At 40.7% G+C, this 11,075-nt stretch overlaps 1 protein-coding gene across 2 annotated transcripts in view; it reads left to right on the top strand.

The window, feature by feature from the left end:
- Positions 1-27: 27 nt before the first annotated feature.
- The window catches only part of NME7 (NME/NM23 family member 7), an 85,116-nt gene continuing 74,068 nt past the window's right edge, over positions 28-11,075 (top strand). Inside the window, exon 1 of one of the 2 annotated variants that reach the window (XM_021549004.1) lies at positions 28-127. In XM_021549004.1, the coding sequence (XP_021404679.1) occupies positions 125-127 (3 nt within the window). In that variant the 5' untranslated portion in view covers positions 28-124. The remainder of the gene's footprint in view (positions 128-11,075) is intronic. The other variant, XM_021549003.1, reaches the window with a different exon arrangement.

Below are 11,075 nucleotides of genomic sequence, written 5' to 3'. Positions count from 1 at the left end.
CGTCGCGTCCGCTCCCGCCCAGCCGCGGGCCCGGGCGCGGGCGGCGCTTCGGTTGCCGGGCAGGGGCGGGCCGGGCATCGCCATCGCCATCGCCGCTGGCGTCATCCTCGTCGCCGTCGTCGCCATGGTGAGCGGGGGCTCCGCGGGGCAGAGCCCCTCCGGTCCTGGGAGGGACGCGCCCGGCTCTGCCCGGCCCTGGGCTGAGGGGCCCGTGGGGCGCAGCCGGGGGTGCTTGAGGGGCCGCTCGGGCTCGTTGGTGCCCAGCTGCTGCCGCCGCTGCCCCGGAGCAGCCCTGAGCTGGGAATAGGCTGGGCCAGGAGCTCTGGAGGCCGGGCGGGAAGGCAGTGGGGAATTTGGAGGAGAGAATACCTGTGTGGTACACAGGGTGTGACTCTTGAGGCTGCCATGTGCAGGGCCTGGAGTCCTTGTGGTGCTCTTCCATCACAGCATATTCTGTGATTATACTGAAAAAAATCAACAGCTTTGAGTTGCATTTTGTACTCAAACTCAATATGCAAGGCATGCAGTAGCCAGGCAGATGCATCTGTGGGTGGGTCCACCCTTACGCACCAGTCTTCAGCACCTCAAATTTTCCCCAGCCCTTCCAGCAGCTTATTTTGCGCCTTGCTTTTGTATCACAAGTTCAAGATCAGCATTTGCCACCTAAATAGCAATGCCACTGTTTGTTTGCAGATACAGCGTTGCAAATGTTCTGTTTTATCCAAGTAAAACTGTAATTTTCAATTCCCATGTTGAATTTATTCACATTGGCAAAAGTCTTGCTTTGTGAGTTGTACCTCAGGTAAAGAATTTACTTTGTTTTAGTTGATTGTCACTGAGTTTGACATGTTTCTAAACTCCCTTTAATTCTGAGGTGACACCAACTTCATTAAAGCAGTACAAAATCTTAAAGCAACCTCTAGCAAAACATTTAATTGAATATTTGTTTAATTTCTTTTGAAAAGCCTTAGTGATAGGACTACACGATCTGACATAATTCCGTTACATTATGATTTTTATGGGTCACTGAGTTTCTTCCTATTATATTCTGTGCTGGAAATACCACCACTGTTTTTTTGTTCTGTTCTTCATGGGTTAAAGATATTAGATTTTGTCTTTTATTTGTACAAATACTTGAAGATTTTCACTTTGCCCTTTCCTCATTTCACATTTTTCTTCAGTTAACAAATTTTGTTCTCTTAATATTTTTCTGCTGGTAACTGTGGTTTTAAAATTTAGCCATTTTCCACTCTGCCTGCAGTTTTCTCTAAATGTAGCGTTTAACCTGCAAGTTTCTTCCCATCTGCATTGTGTTCCACTGCTGCTGAACAGAGCAAAATATTCGTTTACTGTGTCTTAGATCTTCATATTGTCAAAGTTACCATATTTTTTTTTCCTGAACTGTTTTGCACTCTCACTCTCACTGCAACTTACCTGTAACTATCAGATTTCCTGTGGTTTTGTTGTCTGGCCAATTTCTCCCCTTGTATTTGAATTTTTATTGTAATACTTTGCATTTCTTTCTATAGAATTTTCAGATTGTCATTCTGATTTCTGCTTCTAAGATGCTTACAATCTTTCCCACGTTAGTTGTCAGCCAGATTCTGGAAGTGTGCTTTCTCAGTTTCATTTTCGGTGTAGTAAGAAAACCTGAAATAAAGTAGGTGCATGGAAGATCATTGTGGAATACCATCTGACTCCCAGTTGGCAAGGGAAGTATTCCTAATTACATCTTCATATGATAGATGTATCTCCTCTTTAGTTTAGGCCATAATGCCTTACTCAGCTTGTCAGATTCACCTTGTCAGGTGTCAGATTAAAAGCCTTATCAGTTCCCTGTTTGTCACAACTGTGGCTTCTCCCGTGCTCACTGTGTCAGAAAAAGATTTGTTCTTGACAAATTTTTATTATGTTGTTGTTGTTGTTGTCTTAAATGTTCAATAACCAGCTACTTGATAACTTGTTCATTATCTTCCCAAACACTGCCTCTCTTGCCCTTCTTCTGTGCCCCGAGACCTTTCTGATCTGGTCTTTTAAGTGTTACAGAGTCCTGCTTGTTTCTTTTATACTTAAAAACCCCTTAATTCCTCCACTCATGTACCCTTCATCCTGACAGTTTCCTAAAATGCATTAAGAATAATTTGGCAGCTGGAAGGTGATTGGAGAACAGATGTTTGGGAATGAGTGCTGCTCAGTTACATATGGACACAGGATCCTGGGAAAGGGCTAAGTTATGTGTCTGTTGGATGCCATGACTTTATGTACCAGACCCAGCTTAAACCTGTTCAGAACATCTTTTCTCAGGAGCAAAATCAGAATATAAAAGATGCCTTCTTGTGGATTCTAATACTGATCTGCAAGCTGGACTTTAGCCTCAGCATTTAAATTAGATACTTTTTTGGGTTAGAAAGCTTGACCAAACTTTAGTACTATGTTGCTTCCACTTAATTATAAAGCTTGAATAAGTTTTAACGTATATACCTACTCAGAAAAAAAGCTGTTACAAGTCATATGGCCACAGGAAAAAAAAACCACTTTTAGTGGAATCAGTTTGGAATGTATTTTTGTCACACCCTGTACTCCACTCATGTGCAAGCAGTGCTCTAGAAGTGGTTGTGTGCATTGTAAAACTGAGCAGGCATATTGCTGTGGTGGCAGAAGCTGAGGTAAAGGGACAAATGTTCTGAAACATCCTGCAGTTATTCTTCAAACAGCACTTTGGCTTTATAGCCTGCTAATTTGTGGAGAGCAGCTTTCCTTGTCATCAAATGGCCGCATTTCAGATCAGTTCTGGTGTCTGGTTTCTAGTTGTGTGAGACCCGGCTGCTGTGGAGGGTGAGCAGTAAATCCCCAAAGAGAAACCTGCTTTTCTCCACCCAAGATGTGCTCTCCCTCTTGGCTGCTGGAATGCTCTGTTATTCTGTAATGGTATCTTTCATGTAATCACATACAGAGAAGTATTTGTCCATGATCTTAACAACATTAGTTTCTTTTGATTCATGAGTTTGGTGCACTCTGGCACTTGAAAGTGTTTCAGATATGGAAGTGCAGCATTTTCCAGAGAACACTGGGCTCTGTTCACCACAAATACGGAGCTTGACTGCGGTGGAAACTGTGCACCTGGGTGCAGTTTAGAGGATTTCCTTTTCTTTCACCCATTTGAAACAGTTATTGTTACCCCTGTAGCCACGCAGCTGCATTCTACATTGCAAAGACTCTTTGAACAACAGGACAGACAAATTATTTTCTTGTGCATAAAGAAATCAAGGCACATAAAAGCCAGGTGACGTGTCTAATTGATGCCATCTGGTTTTAATCTTACGGATGTAGAAGGACACAGTTACTGGAATTTAAGTGTCCAACTACCTTAGTTCTTTTTGCATAATTAGTGGGAAATATATATGAAATTTGCCTTCCTGGTTGCCAGAGCTTGCAATCTTGTAATTTTGACAAATATCTTATATATATATCAAAGGATGAGCAGTTCAGCTCACTTCAACAGAAAATTTGACAACTTGTGTATTGCATGTTTGCTGTAATTATTATTATAATCAGTTCATTAGTAAAACCCACAGCTTGGAGAATATCAACATGGAAATCATCACCCTTTAGACAAGACAGGAAAAAAAAAGAGAATTTTTTTTAAAGTGCTTTAAAATAGTGCATCAGTGGAAAATATTTCCTTTTTTAGAAGTGGGTCTTAGGAAATTAATCAGGACTTTCTAGAATTTGACAATAGTGAGCTGTGGGTTTTCATGGTGCGTTCAAATTTTCAGCTGAAAATTTTATAAAAGGCAGAGCAGCTCATGGGGCTGTGTTAGTTTACAGGAGTTTCTCTTGGGACCTGGTGATCTCAACCATACTGGATGAGCTGGTAAAATGGAATAATTTTGATGAAGATCTGTCATTCGGAACTGACCATATACACAGGCTAAACTCTTTCCTGTTAATAGACTTTCTTGAACAAGTGCACATTTATAAAATTACTTTTTTTCTTTTTTTTGCAAATTGCTTACTTCCTCTTGCAAAACAGCTGCCATAAAATAAAAAAAAAAAAAAAAAAGACATTTTAAACTCTTCCAGGAAAAGATGCAATATCTCTGCAAAACACATTTTCCTAATGCTTGAGAAATTTTGCTTCTTTGGTCTTAAAACAAGACTCAGTTTCACTAGAGTGATAGCTGGTGATTACATGAATTTTCCTCAGCTTCACAGTGTCCTGATCCTGTCAGTTGAAAGTTTGCAAGACAGAACCAACCACAAAGCCAAATCTCTGTACTTAATGGCCAACCCTCATTGGCAGCATTTCATCACAGGGAAAAAAAATTGTATGCAGTGTGAGAAGAAAATAAGCAAAATGCTATCAGGTAGCCTCTGACTACTTATTGCATGATGAGTCTTCCAGTGAGCAACAGGAGTATGTCATGGTTTTGTCTTGAGCTGGTGATTCTGAACAGTGGAAATTTGCTTCTTCAACAGGTAGGCTGTGTGTGTTGTGTAGGATGTAGCTGATAACATAGTCTTTGGCACTCTGTCAGGCAAGTGAAAACTGTTTGAAAACCCCCATAACTTTCCTTTGTTCCAGGAGCTCATTTTGGCTTTGATGTTGACATTTTTATGACATTATGTGCTTTATAAAATACCACCCTACAAATACAAAGTTGACAGGTTTAGAATGCATGGGATAAATTACCTCCTACTGTAGCCAAGTCTTGGCTTTGGCTTGTAGAAATTAACCATCTCTCCAAATGTAATTTTAGATTAATTGATGGCTCTTGTGATGGGGTGGCTCAAACAGGTGACTTTGTGATAGTCAAAGTTACCTAATCTCCCTTTGTCACCCAGAGTTGTCTGTGCAGATCTTTTGGGTTGATGGTACAGATCTGATGTGTCAGTCCTAATGGTATGTTGGTTTTTTAAAATACATATAGGCAGAAACTCAAGAAGTTCAGGAATTAACTTAGTGAACCAGTGCCAGGAATAAAGAAAAGTTACAAACTTTCAGTTAGGAGTGAAAAATAATAGAATTTGATGACAGAGGCAGTAGTTATTTAGAGAGATGTTCTAGGCAGATTTGATGTGGGTAAAATTTACAGTTAACCATTGAGCTCAGCACTTTTTGAGAGTACATCTAAATTGTTCTTACACCAGGAACCCAGCTGGTCTGTGTCAGATCTGGAGTAGCTTGGAAGGATGAGCATTACCTTTGGCCAAAGAGACACCAAGCTATAATTAGAACCAAAGAATCATCATTTAGGTTGGAAGGGACCTCTAACCTGCTCAGAACACGCCTAACCAGACCAGGCTGTTCCAGGCTGTGTCCTGGCAAGTCCTGAACATCTCCCATGATGGAGATTGCACGCTTCCTCTGGGCATCCATCCCATGCTAGTGCTTGACCACACCCTTGGTAATTATTTTTTTTTTTTTTCTAGTATATGACTGAAATGTTCTATGTTTCCATGTGTGTCCTTTCCTTTTTTTGTTCTCACTGTGCACCTTAAGCAAAAGTCTAGATCCCTCTTTTTGGTGTTCTGCAGTTAGGCAGACAGCAGTAAGGTCATCCTCAGCCTTCTCTAGTCTGAGTAGGCTCAATTCTCCGAGCCTCCTGTCACATGTCCTGTTCTTCCAGACCCTGACTGCCTTGGTGGCCAGTGGCTAAGCACTAAAAAATGAACCTTTTAGGTTTTTCTGTTTGATAGTGTCTGTTTCCTTTAAGCCAAGGGAGTAGTGACCCTCCAAAAAGTGGTTTTGGCTGTTCAGTTGCCCATTTTAGTGTCAGTTTCTAGAATCCTATGGTGATCTAGTATATCCAGATGGAATACTCTGTTTGTCATGAGCTGGCTGGTGTGAAGCAATGGATGTGGGGAACGCCTATTGCTTTAGGTCTGAAGAGGGCTTTTCCATGAACATTAACTTTTAACTATAATTGTAGCTGCCAGGAACAATCACCAAAAGTACTATTTCCTGACAGTAAGCACTGTGCTTGGCCTAATGCATTCTAACTATTTTGTGTTTCCTTGTGTCCCTATACAGATGGAAATCAGAGGCCTTGGTGCCCAAGCAACACACTGAGGCCACTCAGTAGCGTTGTGTGGGTGGAACCTCATAGTTCTCCAGTCAGCAAAATGGAAAGAAAAAAACAGCATAAGGTTTGATAAATTGAGTGAATTATGTGTGGCAGGGCTTTGGAACATGCTGTCACAGTTTAATACTAAGAATGACAGCTTAGCAGGTATTTTCATCTATAATGAGGGTGTCTCAGATCAGATGAGCACATACAGGAGGTAGAAAATGTCTTTTTTTTTTTCTCGCATTCTGTGCCTATTAGAGTTATGAGATAAAATCTGTGAGGTGCCTTTATGAGTTGTCCTGGAGTGGGGAGCTCTGATACTTAAAAACTGTGGCATTGAAATTTTTGGGAGGCTGTGGGATTGGCATTGGGAGGCTGGACATTAAGGGAGGCCACCTGCCCATGTTCAGTTTTCCTGTGTAAAAGGACTTCATCACCTTGCTGTTGTGATCTGTGCTGTATCATTTAGTCCTTTCTACCTCCTCATACGAAGTTGCTAGTTTTGAAGCTTTAGGTGTACTAGGAAGAGATATTAATGGCTTCTACCTAATCATTTCAGAAGTGAATTCTTGAGGTTTCAATAAGGTGCTCAACCTGTCCTTGGGCACCAGAGGGTGCTCATGTCTTTGGAAAGAAGTGGCTTTCTCCCAAGATGTGTTCCTGAGAGCTTGTGGCGTGATCTTTGTTTGCATGAGATCCTTCAGTGATTGTAACTACCTTATGTCGCTGGCCAGGGGACTATGTACAAATTATGAACAGGACGGGACTGCTGAGGAACGTGTTTCAAGCTGTTTGTTTTTTTTAGCATCAGTCTCATTACATGGTTATGACATTGGGAAGATGCCAGCAGCTCATATCCCAGGCAGCAGACCAAGAACTTAATGTTACAACTTACTTTATAAGCTTTTTGACCAATCACACAAAGCAAAAGCATATTGACAGTAGTTCTGTCCAATCACTATAAATACACGTGCCTTCGGTTAAAATAATGCTTGCTTATTTCAAATACAATACCTGCTTGTAAACCTTAAGATACAATGCACAGAGCTCCATTATTAAGCTTAGAACTTCTTACTATCACGCTAGATATACTTTTTTGTAATTTAAGAAGTTATTCTAGACAAGTGTTAATACACAGACCATTGTTCTATTTGTCCTTACTTTTTACTTTTTGTATAATTTTTCTGCTGACAAATCTTATGGCTACTGTTTAGCTCTAATCACCATCCTGCTGTCTCTGAGGCCTGCCTTTTGCAACTTGCCCAAACCTCTCCGATTTTAAGGATTCCCACACATTAATTATCTTTTTTTTTTTTTTTTTTTTAAATCACACTTTCCCTGCAGAATACTCCAACATACTTGGAAGGAGAGCCACATATAAGAGAGGGCTACACATGGGAAGTAGAGAGAGGTGGGTAGGCATGCTTGAGCCTGTGTACCTGTTCTTCCACATACTGCTCTTTTAAGTGTGATCCCTCACTAAATTTAGTACTCCTCCTATTTTTAGCCTTTCCTTGTTTTATTTCTTCTACTGTAGGGACTGTATCATTCTGTGTATTTTCTAGTTACATAGCAGCAATGCTGTCCTCACCCTGTCCCATAGTCTCTTTTACAATACACTCTTTGAATTGTGGTCTTTTAAGTCTGAAGACTGCCAAATCACTGGGATGGAGTAGAGGAGCTGTGGTCTGGATCCAATCCTGGCAGCTACTGACATTCTGGACTAGCAGTGTTTCCTGGAGGCAGCTGCAGGGGCAGTGGGCTGGGCAGCATTTTCCCTTTCTGACTTCTTCCACAGGTGCCTGGTTCCTGTGCTCCAGTGAATGGTCTGTGGAAGTAGGATGAACTGCCTCAGCTCTGTTTTTTGTCAAAGTGAATGGGGATTTATGATGCCTAAATAGTACAAATATTTTAGCTATTTAATCTTGGTATCCTTCCATTAAAAGAGTGATGGTTATGATTATCCCCATCGTATAAAAAGTGGGAAAAATAGCGTCCTTTTTGAAAAAGTGCTGAACATCGAATGTACTAATGCAGGGAGCACCTGAGTAGGTGGAACTAAGCAATCTTATTCAAACTATGTATGGGATTGGAATCTCTCAGTCACTGTCTTTATCCAGCAGAGATGTTTGCATCTCAGGGGGGTAACATTGTTCAGTTGTGCATATCTATGACAAAAATCCTATGCTTTGGGAGAGAAATAATCTGTGAATTGTCGAACAAATCTTCATAAAGTGAACCTGTAAAAGTCTGTTAGAGTTGGCAGAGTTTGGGAATATGATTATACTCACCCACTTTGCTTTCTGTATCCCACAGAAGTTTTTGATTTCTTACTTCACTAGTGGGAAATTGCTGAACAGCTTTGATCATGGTAACTTCTGTTTGCATGGTAACTTGTCATTAGCCTGACTTCAGAATAAATTATGACCTTGACATCTGTACTAGTTGAAATCTGGATTTAGTCCAACTACCATAGAATTTGACACAATCTGAGAAAAAGATTACCCAATGCTTACCCAGCATTTGGGTAAGCAGTAGTGCAGACAAAATACTTGGTGTAGCTGCCCACAGTAGTGAATGAGAAACGTGTCAGCAGTTGTCAGCTTCATAGGACCATAAACTGGTACTGTAGCATGACAAGCTCTGACTCTTCCAGGTGGATGCAGCCTGTGTGGTCTTCAGAGCATTCACACAAACTCCTGGGTGCTAATTGTTCATGGTATTGGCTGGCTGTAGGACCCGCTCTCCCTTAGCTGTGATTCCAAGGCAACCAACTAGTTCTTGTTAAAAAAGCTTTTCAGAAGATTATTATGAGCTGAGATAATCTAAAGATGCTGTAGGCATTATAGTGCTTTGAAGTGCTGTCGACAGCTTTAGTTTAGGATTTGTAGGTGTTTCCTTTCAAGGCTTGACTTTCCCAGCTGCTTGAAACTTCCTCCAGTTTTAACCATTCTGTGTGAAGATTTCCAGATTGATTCTACAAGAGGTTGAAAATTTCATGGAGTATCTGAATAAGAATGTATGGGGATAAAATCTGAAAGCACTTCAGAATCCAATTAAAAAAATCAGTGTTCCTTTGGAAAGCTTTTGTTCTCAAAATCCTGGAAATTGAAAGCTGGAAATTCGGCCGAGGAGTGGTTTTCTATGAAAGAAAACTACCTTTGAGTATTGACATCAGCTTTAATGTTAGGCCAAGTTTTGAGCCTTTCAGAAATGTTTTTCCTGTAAGTACAATATTGGTTGGATCTTGTGTGCACAGGTAGCTCAGTCTTTCTCTTCTGGCATCACATGGAGGCATTAATCTCGTGATGGGAAGGTGGAGATACAGTGTTCAGAAGCTGACCATGGCAGCATTAGTTCTGCCTCCACTGGCTCATTAAGGGCAAAGCACCTAAAGTTTGCTCAGATGTGATTATGTGGGATGACCTGTGCTGCAAATCGTGCTCTGAGTCAGGGAACAGCTCTGCTTTTTAAATCACTGTCAGGCTGTGCTGGAGTTAGTGGAGGCAGACAGGCACGTGCTGAGCACTACTGACTGCTCTGAGAGGAATTACCTGTGATGCTGTAATTACAAGTGCAATAATATGTGATCCTATCATCTGCAGCTTTATAAATGTGCAAGAAACCACCACATGTTCTCCCAAAGACAAGATGTAGTTGGTCTTCTAAAACAAAACCTGTCTGGACAGAGCAGTGGGGAGCAGTATGGCATCATTCATGTGTTTTGGAGAAATTATTTTCCATAATTAGAAAAATAACATGAATCCTGTAACTAAATACTGAAGTATGACATGTAATTGCAGAGGATCAAAGTTATTGGTTGAGAATTTCAATTCTTGAAATTCAGGGGGGAAAAAAGGTTAGGTTGTACTAATCATGCCTACATGCTTCATAGGAAGCTTACATAATTTACATGGTCTAGTAGTAAAAGCAGATTTCTTGCTTAGTAAATCAACTTAATAGCCAGATAATTTTGCTGATGTGGCATGGAATTGCAGATTCCTAAATCTGAGAAGAAGATTTGAGGCCTTCAACCTAGAGCTCTGTTTATCACAGCCTGAGCATAAGAGCATGATTTACTGAACTGAGATCCCAGCCGAAGAGGAAGATTCCCTTGGTTAGTGCTATGGGGACAGGAGTATTCCCATGCTGCTTGGCAACAGATGCCAAGCAGCAACAGCCATATGAACATATCCAGTCCAAAAGGCACCTGAGAAGCCTGGGGACCAGTAATATTGGATGTCTGTGGATCCAAAGGATGTAGCACCAGTTGGAGGAGCGTAAACACAAATATAGTAGAGTGTTTGACTCAATAGATTTCAAATATGATTAAGAATGTTAATAAGTTATTCAATATTTGCTTAATTTGAAATAGTCTAGAATTTGTGTGAAATTTTCACTAGGCAGGCTTTGCTTTCTACAAGGATAGGATAAAAAGAGATGTGCTTACAAAATTCATCAGTGAGCTTTTGAGTGCAAGGCTTAGGTTGAGAATTGTCTGTAGTCAAGACATTGTCATGAAAATTGCAGTTGCCAGATGTTTTTCCTTTTGAAAAGTGATCTTTTGATTTTACTTTTTCACTAAAGAAAAGCCTGTTGAGAAAGTAGTGGGAGGTGCAACAGTAGTGAGGGGGCTGCAAAATTTGAGTTCTAAAAATTATTCCGGCTCATGTGTCAGAAACATGAATAGAAGAGGAGGAGGAAAATGAGTTTTAAGAGACAGTTAATTGGGTGCTCTATCTACACAGGGTTGTGGATTTAAGTTTTGCCTGGAAAATATCCTGTATTACATAAACTGTGAAGGCAGAAGATGGCTTGAATAACATAGCTTAATAAGCATGCACTGATGAGAATTCATTTTGAGATTTAAGGTGCACTACAATGCTGAAAATCAGAGCATTTTCTGCTATGCAGAATGTTAGACTGCACTATGAGCTCAGCTATAGTTAGACATCAGAGAATCCAGATGGGTATGGACCTTTATTAAACACCTGAGCTGAAGAG

Source organism: Lonchura striata, chromosome 2, assembly GCF_046129695.1.
Source record: "Lonchura striata isolate bLonStr1 chromosome 2, bLonStr1.mat, whole genome shotgun sequence".
Classification (NCBI taxonomy): Eukaryota; Metazoa; Chordata; class Aves; order Passeriformes; family Estrildidae; genus Lonchura; species Lonchura striata.
Note: the sequence above shows the minus strand (reverse complement) of the source record. Positions and strands in the feature narration are given on the sequence as shown.